General features: G+C 41.5%; 1 protein-coding gene across 4 annotated transcripts in view; it reads left to right on the top strand.

Moving 5' to 3' along the window:
- The window catches only part of Tent4b (terminal nucleotidyltransferase 4B), a 58,395-nt gene extending 46,475 nt beyond the window's left edge, over positions 1-11,920 (top strand). For 3 of the 4 annotated variants that reach the window (XM_021656731.2, XM_060392276.1, XM_021656723.2), the window contains 8 exons: positions 12-119; positions 1,636-1,764; positions 3,267-3,480; positions 4,346-4,472; positions 4,569-4,672; positions 4,776-4,963; positions 7,332-7,496; positions 9,321-11,920. In XM_021656731.2, the coding sequence (XP_021512406.1) occupies positions 12-119; positions 1,636-1,764; positions 3,267-3,480; positions 4,346-4,472; positions 4,569-4,672; positions 4,776-4,963; positions 7,332-7,496; positions 9,321-9,497 (1,212 nt within the window). In that variant the 3' untranslated portion in view covers positions 9,498-11,920. The remainder of the gene's footprint in view (positions 1-11; positions 120-1,635; positions 1,765-3,266; positions 3,481-4,345; positions 4,473-4,568; positions 4,673-4,775; positions 4,964-7,331; positions 7,497-9,320) is intronic. The other variant, XM_021656738.2, reaches the window with a different exon arrangement.
- The last annotated feature ends 1,599 nt before the right edge of the window (positions 11,921-13,519 follow it).

Below are 13,519 nucleotides of genomic sequence, written 5' to 3'. Positions count from 1 at the left end.
TCTTTTTCCAGGTTCCTATTATTAAATTAACAGATTCTTTTACCGAAGTGAAAGTTGATATCAGCTTTAATGTCCAGAATGGTGTGAGAGCAGCAGACCTCATTAAAGATTTTACTAAGGTCAGAGCCTTGGTCTACATAGTGAAGCTGTTAAGAAACCTAAGTTTGTCTTGAGCGTGTTATGTCCTTTGCTTGGCTGTTATGTGTATGTGCTGCCTACAGATGACTCCGCATTTCATGAGCTTCCTGTGCATGGATTTATGAAAGGTGGAGGACACTTCTGAAGATGCTTCTGTCCTTGTTTCTTGGGCTGAGTGACATGGGCCCTGAGATGGTGCTACATTGTGGTTCTTGTCAGTTTTTAATCTCTTAAGTTTAGAGTAACAGTCTCCTTGGGGAGTCTTTTCTCAGTTTTTCCCAAGTTCTCTGTCAAGAAGTGCCTGTACGTTTTATTACTTTATTCTGAGGTAATTTTAGTTTATTTCAATTTGTTCTAAAATAAAGAACAAATTCTCAGAACATCTTATAGAGTAGACAGTGCTGCTTCCCAGAGCTGAAAGCATTCTGTTCTACGCACTCAGAGCTCTTTAGCAGTTCTCCAGGTCATATTTACTTCTTTTTTTGTATCTTGCTTTTTGTTTCTTTGTTTTTGTTTTGAGATAGGGTTTCTCTGTGTAGCCCTGGCTGTCCTGGAACTAGCTCTGTAGACCAGGCTGGCCTTGAACTCACAGAAATCTGTGAGCCTTTGCCTCCTGGATACTGGAATTAAAGGCATGCGCCACCACTGCCTGGCTTTTTTTCTTACTATTTTGAGGCAGGCTCTTACTATGTGGGTGGCCTCAAGCTTGGACTCCTTCTAGCCCAGGATGTAGGAGTGCTGGTATCACAGTTGTGTCCTACCATGCTTCTTCCTGCAGGACCTTGCTTTCTTTTCCCTGTCCGGCATGCAAGAATATAGAGGGTAGGAAAAAAGGTATCTCTTCTGGAGGAGTTATGTATATGTACATATCTTTTCACAAAAAGAAACTGGTAGTTAAACATTGTTTGCTTAATAACAAGCAGTAGAAGATGACATGAAATGTCAATGGCCACCAACTCTAGGAAGTGTTGTGTTCTGTACCTGGAGCATTAAAAGTTCTGGAAGTGTCATTAGTTAGCTGTGAGAGTCCTGCCCCATCTCTTGTAAAGCAGGGAGGAAGGGCAGGCTTGGGCAGTGATCTGTCCATGTGGATGATGACAAGCAAGGCTGTTTGTGCTCTAGGCTGCTGCAGAATGAATTGAGGGACCTTGCTGTGCAGTGAAAGAGCCACTTACAAAATGATTTCTTGAATTTCCTGCTGGATTAGTGCCTTAAATGTTGAGGGACTTTGGCCTTTGTGATATTTGTTGTCTTTTTACAAGAGACTGTTCTGTGATCATTGTCATGTGATTAGATGGTTAGTGTGTCTGTCCAGAGAGCATGTGGTCATCATGAGAAGAAAGCCTTTCATTACATAGAAAGATTACTCTGAAAATTGAATATATTACATATATCTACCAAATTTTGTAATATAAGGACCAATTTATGCCCCTGATGATGCATTGGGCTATTACAATATAGGAATTCATTGAAAATGTAATTTCGTTTCTCTTTCAGAAATATCCTGTATTGCCATACTTGGTTTTAGTATTGAAACAATTCTTATTACAGAGGGACCTTAATGAAGTATTTACAGGTGGAATTGGTTCTTATAGTCTCTTTTTAATGGCAGTCAGTTTCCTTCAGGTAAGTTGTATGGGTGTGCTATACATACAGTGTACACTAAAAAAAAAAAAAAAAAAGATTAACTACTTGCAGAGACATTTGGGGAGAAAATTTTAAATCAAGATTTTTAAAAATGTTTCTCTTTAAACTGGGTACCTTTGTATAATTTAGCAAATTAGTACTTAAAAGTTGTTAAGAGAGACAATGAGACTTTTCAGTAGGTATGTAACAGAGTGTTTGGCCTGGTTTCTCTAAGTGTGAATGCTAATAGCAGTCAAACTGCATGGCTGCCTGGAGCTCAGTGCCAGTCAGCAAGCTCAGTGGAAGAGCGTATTTCAGACTATCAGATGGAAAGTGATTCAGGAAGACAGCTGGTGTCAGCGTCAGACCTTTGACCCCACATGCACCTACACCTCGACGTGCACGTGCAACTACATGCAGCACTTGAACGTGGATGTACATACATGCACAGCACACACGCACAGTGGCGCACAAAGGGCTGCGAGGTGGCTCAGTCAGTAAAGTACCTGCCATGCAAACAGGACGACCTAAGTTTGGATCCCTACAGCCCACAAAAGCAGCTGGATGCAGCAGCAAGTGCCTATAATCCTGGCACTGGAGAGGCGGATTCAAGAGGATCTCTGGGGCTTGCTGGCCAGCCAGTCTAGGCCAATAGGTGACCTCCAGGTTCAGTGTCAGACCCTGTTTCAAAAAGCAAAGTAGAAAAAAATTAGTGGCCAGGCACGGTGGCACACGCCTTTAATCCCAGCCCTCAGAGAAGCAGAGGCAGGCAGATCTCTGCGAGTTCAAGGCCATACTGGTCCAGGACAGCCAAAGCCACACAGAGAAACCCTGCCTTGAAAAACAAAAATAAATAAATAAATAAATAGATAGACAAAAGGGAGATGACTCAGTGCTGGTACACAAACCTATAGTGCATAAAGTCTGGGTCTGCGTCCCTAGCACTGTGACCCAAAATAATAGGTATAGTGCCTGGCAGATCTCTATGAGTTCAAAGCCAGCCTGGTCTACATAGTGAGTTCCAGGACAGCCAGAGCTACATAACGAGACCCTGTCAAAACCAAAATGAATATATACATGAATAGGTATTGTGGAAAGCGATTTAGGAAGACACACCTCATCAACTATTCTCTTTGATATGCATGTGTACAGACACACACCAAAAATAAGAATACATTTAAAGCAATTAGCCATGTAATTTCAGCTGTAGTTGAAACATGTTATTCTGGTAAGAGTCCTAGTTTTGCCTAGTTGGCAATGGTTGCTAATATTCAGGCTGCTGAGTGAAGTAAATTCCCTGATGTGGTTCTCACTCAGCCTTACCTGCCAGGTCTGTACCCATAGGGCATTGCATGGTTTCTGTGGCAGCAGCATAGCTGTCAACTGGTATTGTAAACCAGAGTCATGATAATAATATAGTGCTCATAGGAGTTAGGATCTCACCTATATCCCCACCTTCACAACAGAGAAAATCTAAAATACTTTCTTTTTTTCTGTTTTAGTTACATCCCAGGGAAGATGCTTGCATCCCCAATACAAACTATGGTGTTCTCTTAATAGAGTTTTTTGAATTATATGGACGGCACTTCAATTACTTAAAGACTGGTATCCGGATAAAGGATGGTGGTTCCTATGTGGCCAAAGATGAAGTACAGAAAAATATGCTTGACGGCTACCGGCCATCAATGCTTTATATCGAAGACCCTTTACAGCCAGGTACTGAGATTAGTTCACGTATGGGCTTCAGAGGGGGAGTCATCCCCCTGTGCACTACTCTGCTCAGATGAACGAGGAGTAAGCACGCTTACTCGAAATACTCTTCCTTTTAAACAGACACACACCCCAGAAAAAGACAAACAAACAAACAAACAAACAAAAAACCAAACAAACAGCAGACTTCCAGATAGGTTGGGACTAGAACCTACTTGACCCTTTTAAAGCCAAGTAGAAGAGGAATCCACTTTGGGGTGGGTTTGTAGGCATCTCTCTTCCAGTGGGCTGTTATTTCAGGCGGTTGTCAGCAGGGCTTTAAGGAGGTAAGCCGGGAGTCCTCAAACAGCAGTGAGCATGGGCAGAAAGGCCAGGAGATTCCTCTTGTTATTTATACTCTGCTTCTTTCTAGTGTTGTATAGCTCTCCTGGACTTTTCTAGCTTTGGGAGTGGCTTGAAAGTGAATGGAAATTAAATTTCTTCTGTACTTTGGCAAAGGTATATGTATTTGCTTATGATGTAGAGAAGCATGTCTATACCTAATATAGACAAAGAACAAGCAAACGCACCTTCCTTACCCTGTTATTTTCAGTCTAGCGCGGCTTTGTTCTGAGGGGAGAATAGCCAACTGTTTCTTTATGTGATAGCATCCTTGTTGAGTAAAGCTGTGTGCAGGCAGTGGATGGGTACACCATACCAGAGCTCTATGCAGATGTTCAGAGACTGAGGGGCTGAGAGAGTGACTGACAGCCCACTCATGATTACTCCTCCCGTGAGATAGCTTTTGCCCTTGCTCCTCTGGATAAGGGCTCATTGCCGCTCATTAATCAGCAGCCAGACTTACTTCTCTTTGTATCCATTTATTTTAAAGGTAATGATGTTGGAAGGAGTTCCTATGGAGCCATGCAGGTGAAACAGGCCTTTGATTATGCCTATGTGGTATTGAGTCATGCAGTATCGCCAATTGCAAAGTACTATCCCAACAATGAAACAGAGAGGTAAAAGTCTAGCCCAGATGAGCCTGTTGCATCAAGAGTGGTTGGTACTTCTTAAGTTAATGTCCACCTCTTTTGTTTTTTTTTAAACTCATGCAGCATATTAGGTAGAATAATTAGAGTGACGGATGAAGTTGCCACCTATAGAGATTGGATATCAAAACAATGGGGCTTGCAGAATAGGCCTGAGCCATCATGCAATGGTAAGACCTTTTCCTTCATGATGGGCTGGGGCTTAGAGGCTGTTTCTGTGTTGTGTGTATTTAATGGGAAGAAACGTTTTCCAATCTTTTGCCACTTTTTCAGGAAATGGTGTTACGTTGATAGTAGATACTCAGCAGTTAGATAAATGTAATAATAATCTGTCTGAAGAAAATGAAGCCCTTGGAAAATGTAGAAGTAAAGCCTCGGAATCTCTTAGTAAACACTCTTCAAACTCTTCATCAGGTCCAGTGTCCTCCTCCTCCGCCACGCAGTCCAGCTCTAGTGATGTCGTAAGTATGGCACTTGTTGACCCATGGTTGGACGCTTGCCTGCTCCCTTTGGGGTTAACTGCTCAGAGCTGAGGGTGTCTACCTTTTTTTTTTTTTTTTTTTTTTTAAGCCAGGGAAAATTTCAGTAGCTTTCACTCTTGTGCTTTTTTCCTCAGCATTTTTTTTTCAAGACAATTCAAAATATAGGGAAGGTAAAAGCTCTTTAATGACATCTTTAGCCATTATGTGCCCTGTTCACATTTACCTACTTTAATATTTCTAACCGTATGTCCATTGTTTCATCTTACTCTTTGATCCATTTCAAAGAAGACAGCAGGTGTGGTCACACTTCACCCCAGCTCAGTGTGCACCGTGTTAACTGGACTTAGATTGTTTGGACATTCTTTATATCTGTCTAAAAGGGAATCCTAGTTACGTCCTCACTAAGTTTTGTCACCCAGAGCTCTAGTAAGATCATGTCCCCATCACTCCAGGAGATGCCTCAGGATCAGCAGTTGCCCATAGAGGGCACCCTTGTGAAAGGATTTCCTAACATCATACATTAGTGTTACGTGTAGCAGTTTGTAGAAATGTGATCATATGGTATGTATTATTTGTAAGGTTTCTTTCACTTTCTTAAGCTTGTCTTTTCATTTGTTTTTGAGATTCCTAATTGAGTTGTTAATTGATAAAATTTACTTATCAGAAAGTAAAGCAGTTACTCCCAGGGTTCCCAGCAATAATGTCAGGCAGCTTGTAACTGCCTGTAACTCTAGTGTTTGTGTGTGTGTGTGTTTGTCCTGGAACTCATTATATGTAGAACAACTCAGATCCATCTGCTTCTGCCTCCCAAATGCTGGGATTTAAAGGTATTCACCTCAATTTGGTAGTTTGTAATGTATTCAGTGTTACAGAGCTATTTTCACTCTTAATTGAAGGATATCTCCAGCCAGGCATGGTGATACATGCCTTCAGTCCCAGCATTTGGGAGGCAGAGGATGATAGATCTTCAACCAGGGCTATGTAGAGAGATGCAGTCTCAGCACCCCCATCCAAAAAACAAACAAACAAACAAACAAAAAAACCCACAAAAACAAATACCTATATTACTTAGTTGCCTCTCCCAACTCCCCTCTCCCCTAACCTTTAGTCTACTTTCTGTCTCCATTGTGGTGGATTACATCTTATATTAATTTTCTTTGTCAAAATTCTGAGTCTACTTAATTAAAGTTTAAGGTAGGTTTGTCTTTTCTTTGAAATTTGACTTTAATATGTGATTGCAAAAAAGTCCTATTAGGGTCTTAGAGGTACAGTGCTTGCCTTGCATGCTTTCTGGGTTTAGTCCCTGGAACTACATAAATCAGGCTTAGTGCATACCTGTGATCCCAGTACTAGGGAGTGTAGTGGCAGGAGAATCAGGAGCAGAGTTAAAGACATCCTTCAATGTATAATGAGTTGGGGGTCAGCCTGGGCTAAATGAGACCATGTCACAATGAAAAAAACAAAGGAGAGAATGTCACATTGTTGATGAATGATGGCAGATCATTGTGGAGTGATAAATATTCATGTACAGATCTCCTTGTGTCTGTGGATTCTGGAGTGGTACTTTGAGAGAGGGAATGAATGCTAAGCTAGAGGTCCCAGGTGGAAGCTGCTTGAAAAGAAGGGTTCACCTGCACTCAGCTATGTCACGGAGTGTGCTGGCATGAAGCAGCCAAGAGGCCGGATTAGGGTTAGACAGGGGTCCTCGTCATCCTGCACTTCCACATCGAGCCCTTAAACCTGTCATCTTGTGTTTGATTGGAGATACTGGGCCATGCCTGGGTCCTAGGTCTCTCCCTCTTTATCATTGTCTTCCATTGTGCTGTAACTTCCATTGTTCTGTAAAGCTCACATCACTTATGAAGGCCCATTAATGATCAGTTAACAAATAGGCTAGGTGTGGTAAGTGACTTGGCAACAAACAAATCCATGGTGAAATAGACCACTTGAGATATTTGGAGAAGGGGCTGGGGAAATGACTCAGTGGGGAAGAGTGCCTGCTGTGGTAGAGGACCTGAGTTTGAATTCTCAGTATCTACTTAAAACCAGGCATGACTATGTGTGTCTGCAGCTGTAGCATTGGAAGGAGAAACAGAAGCTTCTCATTTAGTGAGAGACCTTGTCTCAAAAAAATAAAGTGGAGAGGGATAGAGAAAGACACCAAACGTTGTCTGGTCTCTGGCTGTGCTTGGTTTGGGTGCACACACCTTCCCACACACAGCATTTGAAGGAAAGCCTCTTTAGCTCCTAAATGTGTCTGTTTAGGAAGTATTTGGATGAAATTATTGCATTTCTGAATATGAAAATTACTAACATATTGCTTTATAACTCATGTGACTTGTGTTAGGATTCTGATGCAACACCATGCAAAACCCCAAAACAACTGCTCTGCCGTCCACCCACTGGCAACCGGGTAGGCTCACAGGATGTCTCCTTGGAAGCCTCACAGGCAGTTGGGAAAATGCAGAGCACCCAAACCACTAACATACCCAACAGCACCAACAAATCACAGGTGGGTAGGATTTGTGCTTGTCATTGTTAGTGTTTGGTATCAGATAGTTAGAATTTCTTTTTCAGTTTTAGAGTGTATTTATTAAAGCATTATTTATTACAAAGATGAATACACTATCCATACATACTACAGTTGATAAAATTCCCAGGGCTTTGCTCCTCTCTCTGTTTGTAAGCTCCATCAGACCCACACATTTTCATGTTTTTACTAAACACTAATATTTCACAGGGCGTATTGTCTCAACACTTGTCAACATGTCCTGATGAATATGGACAGATCAAATAACAGTTGTGTTTATATGGATTTAAAACCCTATAAACTTATCCTAATTAATTAAAATTCAATTCTTACCTAATACTGTTATTGGAAGAATGAAATACAACCTGTAAAAGCAAACGTAATAAAGAGGCAGCGTGTGGTATACTTCATATTTAATAGCATGAGTCCGTTTTTTGATTCCTGCACATCAGCTGTAGGGAGTATGGCCTTGAACATTTAATTTAACCCTTCTGTGTGTTATTTGTCTCATCTGCAGAATGCATTTAGTTATATACCTACCTTATCTATAAAATGATAACAAAAATAGTATATCTTTTAAATTTCTAATATTATGTTAATAATTGTAAAAATACTTAGAATACTTAGAAAATGTCTAGCATATATTAAATGTCATATAGTTAGAATTTCACACTTGTGAACAGTGGCTGCCATGCACTTAAAGAAATATCTTGGTTAAAGAACAAACTGTTTTGTCATTTGCTTCCAAAGCATTACAGTGCTTCTAAAACCAGATGTCCCAAGGCTCCTTGTAAGATACCATTCTAACAGATCGTAGTCCCAGCCAAGCCTGTTTATACATTGAGCGTTGAGTCTGAGGATAGAGCTGAGTGTAGAGGAGGCTGATGAGTGGTGCTCGTGGCCGTGCTTTAAAGTACACTGGCGTGGGATGTCTACAGCATCCCTAGAAACTGTGTTCTTTGTTTATATTTGATACTTGTTGCTTATGCCAGTTGTCAGGTAGCTGGAGACAGATTCAGTTGATTAACATCAGCTTTGACTTATTTAAGTATTTTTCGTTGCCTAATAATATAACTAATTAGCCATGAGTAATGAGTTAGGCAAGGGGAACTCTTATACTGGTCTCTGACATAAGTTTTTGGGTTTTTTTTTCCTCTCATTCTCAGTTTTACCAGGGGAAAGGCCTCCTGGAAGTTGTAATCTGACTTGCCCAGTCCACTGTACTTCCACAGCCTTAGCATGGGCACCAGATGTAGGGAGGGACAGGGCTGACCAAGGGACTGGTGTCAGTATGAAGCCACAGGGCCTGACATTGGAAACGGGAAAGGAGCAGCCACTGTCCCTGACCTGCCTGTAAGCTGCGTAGGTCTGAAACCCTCTCAGGTAGTGCTGCTTAGCGTGTGCTGTGAGCAGTAGGATCCTTGAGGAAGCTTTCATGTTGTTCACATGCTGTCAGGAAGAGAAGTTAGTGGTCTATTCTTTAGAGACTTCACCCGTTATTCCTCCTTTTCTAGCCGCTAAAATAGTATATGGTAGCTGGGCATGGTGATACACCTCTTTAATCCCAGCACTTGGGAGGGAGAGGCAGGCAGATCTCTTGAGAGTTTGAGGCCCTACAATAGGAAGCTCCAGGTCGGCCAGGGTTACAGTAGGGCTGTCTCAAGTTGGCACACAAGTTGGAGTTGGGGTTAGGGAGATCTGTGGTGAGTGGCATGCCTACCCATTTCTAGTTTTGAAAGCTGCCCTGTATACAGGTTTGCCAGTGGACAGCTCTGCTGTTTTTCTCACTGCTTTCTTCTTCTGCAGCATGGATCAGCAAGGCTCTTCCGTTCTTCCAGCAAAGGCTTCCAAGGTACAGCTCAAACAAGCCATGGTTCCTTGATGACAAGCAAACAGCATCAAGGCAAATCCAATACTCAGTATTACCATGGCAAAAAGAGGAAACACAAGAGGGACGCGCCCCTCTCAGACCTTTGTAGATAGTCGGCGCTGTGCGACGGACTGTCTTCTGTGTGCAATGATCTCGTGCTCAGGACAGTTGCACAGGGACTCCTGGGACGGCAGGAGCCTCACACTGTTCAGACGTTGATTTAGCAACTGCGTTTTTTCCCAGCTCGCCACGGAATGGATCATGAAGACTGACAACTGCAAAAACAAAAAAGCAAGCAAAAAGGGGGAAAAGGCTGCTTATTTGATAAGTCATGTGCTACAACAGGGTCATTTTAAGATTTAAAGCTTGAATGTAAAATAAATATATTTCTCATTGGCTTTATGCAGAGTTATAGGGGATAGTACTCAGTGTGGGTAGGTGATAGGAACAAAAAGCAGTTTCAAGGAGATGGGTGGGAAGGCCAACAAGAGCATCTCATAGGAAGTCAGATTCCAAGAGGGAAAGTGATTTGTGCATGTTTTTTTTTTAAAAATAATTTTGCATATATTTGCCATTTTACTGTGTGTGTATATATAGAAGACCATATAGGAAATTGATATTTGTAATAGTGGATTTGTTAATACTTTTTACATAACATTACTGTTTGAACTGTAAAGGTTTTTTTCTCAGGATTAGTTCACGGAATAATCTGAGTTGTCATCCTCACTCATATGCAGGGAAGTGATTAGCTCTCTTCCTCTCTTTGGTTTCCTCAGCGTTGAAATGACTTCATAGAACCCTTGTGACCTGCTGCGAAATTCTTTCCTCTTTACAGAAAAGGTTTTATGGTGGCAAATGTCTATTTTATTTTGTAAAAAAAGAAAAAAAAAACGTACTATGTACTTTGTGTGTACACTGACCAACTTGTAGTCACCTCTGAGAACTAACTCACCCGCTCTGCAGTGCTGCTGTCTTCTTGGGCATTGGGCAGCAGCAGGACTTGTGTCTGTTTCCTTCGCAGTCTTTTCTCCCCTCCCCCCTTCTGCCGTATAGGAAACACAAGGCCACCCTGGGCCTGGGCTGTTCCTGTCACAGTGCGGCCTCTAGCTCCGCAGACCTCGCATGCTGGCTCCCCTGACCCTGTGTGCGATGTGCTTGTGGTGTCATCTCTCATTCTTTTTAAGTTCATGCTTACTACTGTGGGAGAGAGTAACTGTAAACAGCTTTAATTAAATCATACTTATAAAAAAACTATTTTCTTATACTCCACTTTATGCTTTTGGTATTGTCGATCTTTAAAAATTAAATGGTCTTTGATAATGGATCGATTTTGTATTGCCTTATTAAGACCAAATACTTCTTGTCATCCCATTCTTTATCCTCTCCTTTAATGGACGTGCTGTCTTTAATTAAAACTTTGTAAACACTGGCTTGTTTTAATCATCCTGTAACTTTTGGCTGTGGTCAGCTATGAGTGCAAACGTGTAATCCTGTTATCTCGCCTGCTGAGTCTGAGACTCAGGTGGGATATTTAACATAATGGTTTGTACTTGCTCGTCATCAAAGTGGCTTTTGGAGGTGAAAGCCCCACGTCTAGCATCAGTGTGTGTGTGCTCTGTTCAGTACGGCCGTTTCCGAGATGGGATTCTTTTATATATGTATGTGTGAAGTACTGTTGGCTTTTAGGGATTTCTTTTATATACACTTATGAAACACTGAAGACCAATCAGACCATTAATGGACACTTAGTGCAACTTTTTGTAATGAGAATAATGCTATAAAGTAAGACCAAAACCGGTGTCATCACTGAAATTAACAATTTTCAATATGTTCATATTTTAATTTACAATGGGAAAGAAATGTGTTCCACAACTGGAAATTCACAGTACTGTGTAAACTGTGGAAGATTTTAAATGTGATGTTATTTTGACTGTTTTAAATTTTAGAGTCACATTTTATTCTGATCAGAATTTTTATCAAGATGTTGATGTTTTGTTGTTTGGAACTAGTTTGTCATAACATGTTGTGCATAATCACAGTATTTATTTTGTAGGGCTTGTGAATGTGTAGACTTACGTTTACTGCTAAGGGAACAATTATTTATAAAATAATATTAAATCCAGTATTAGCTGCCTATTTCAGACACTTAACACCTGCAGAGATCTGTGTTACATTTACCACACTGAAGTTTTTTTACAGAATCACCCTCATTGTTGAAAGTAAATGTACTCTTAGGTGGGAATATTAGTGTCCAATAAGCATGTGATTATATTAAGGTGGTGGTAGCGGGAAGATAATCTTGATTCCATTGGGAATCTTAGGTTTTCGTAAATTTATTGGGAAAATAGTTTTTCCTGTACTGCTGATGTTTCTTTTTGGTAAACAGTATCTTTCTAAAAGAAAAAGCATGAAGGAGAATTGAGGTGTGTATACATTTCCTCAGATGACCAGCATTGTATTCGTGAATACTGTGTATCTAGAATGAACAGCACGGAAGCTGTTCATTTTTCAACCTGAAGTAAAATACTTTCAAGAACTTTTAGTTTGCCTGCTCATTTGTTTTGTACATTTTATCTTCATATTTGACTCCCGTCTGTCTTTCTTGAATTTCAATACTTTTGATGAAGGTTTTCGTGACTATCTCTTGAAACATATCTTAACCCTTCTGGTTGGTCTTTTCACACCCAGGCATCTCCAGTAGCATTCCTCGGCGTTCTTAGAGGGGAGTTTTACAAATGCTGCCTCCCTGTGGTGACGTTGCTCTGGTGGTCATCTTGTGTGCCTGGCACAAGAAATGTTACTATGTAGTGGTGGCTAGTGGGCTGGAGAGGTACTCACAGGGAGCCCCAGTGTGGTCTGGGGAAATTGATACCCGAAGAAAGTTTCTTCTTTCTTGGAGTTACAGTGTGCCCAGGATGGTCCCTACTCTTCAGTGTGTTCTTCTGTTTGAGGATTCTACACTTCGTTTTCAAGTCTGGCTTTCATCTATAGGATCTTCAACTTTTAGAATACTCATTTAGAAAATTATGTGGATATGTGAGTGCCTGTGTGAATTTATGTGCGCCCTGTACATGTGCAGTAGCCCGCAGAGACCAGAAGAGCATATTGGATGCCCTGGAGCTAGAGTGACAACTATTTGTGTGTCACCATGTGGGTGCTGGGGACTGAGCCTGGGTCCCCTGCCAGAGCTCCAAGTACTCTCTTAAGTGCCGTGTCATTATGCATCCCCAGGTTTTTGTTTTTTATGTGTGCTCCCTCCAGCCTTCAGCAGCTGGCCACATTATACTCTTGTCCTGTTTTGAGGGCATTTTACCTCAGTTTACCTTGGGGCCCTCTCTCATAGGTTCTTTGATTCATCCCAGATGCTTCTGGATATAACACTCATGGATCCTAGGGAGGTGCTGTGTCTTTCAGGAGCTGGTGTTAGGGTTTGTCTACTGAGAGGATGTTAAGACAGGCTGTAAAGTTTGAGGCAGCTGGCCTCAAACTTGAGATCTTCCTGCCCCAACCTCGTAGGTACTAGCATTAAAGGTGTGTGTTACTGTGCTCTGCCTGCTCTTGCATCGTATCTTTGCTGTGGAATCTTCTGTCTCCTGTTTTCTTCTCATTCCCTCCTGTGTGGTGGTGGTGAGCATGCGTTGTGTGCAGTGGCCTTTGGGTTAGCACTTGGCATTTTCAGAAAGGCAAGAAAGTCAGAAAAAAGAAGTGGAAATGGGCAGCACAGGATCCCGATGCTGTGGCTTGTGTTTGTTGAGCATCCTTCCTGATGACGAGATATATGCTGAAGGAATGTTCTCTAGAAATCACCACCCTGGGGGCTGGAGACAGGACTCAGCAGTTAAGCGCACTGACTGCTCTTCCAGAGGAACCGGGTTCAATTCCCAGCACCACATGGCAGCTTATGACTGACTGTCACCTCTGAGATCTGACACCTCACATAGACATACATGCAGACAAAACACTAGTTGACATAAAAATAATAATAATGATGATAATAATAATGGTGATGATGACACAATTACCACCATTGTGAGTCCTGGGTTATTTTTTTGCAGTCCCAGAGTTTGTTTCACAGCTTAGAACTACTCAGTTCCTTTCATCCTATTTGATTGGGGTTTTTGTGTTGCCCAGAAGA

Source organism: Meriones unguiculatus, chromosome 10, assembly GCF_030254825.1.
Source record: "Meriones unguiculatus strain TT.TT164.6M chromosome 10, Bangor_MerUng_6.1, whole genome shotgun sequence".
Classification (NCBI taxonomy): Eukaryota; Metazoa; Chordata; class Mammalia; order Rodentia; family Muridae; genus Meriones; species Meriones unguiculatus.
Note: the sequence above shows the minus strand (reverse complement) of the source record. Positions and strands in the feature narration are given on the sequence as shown.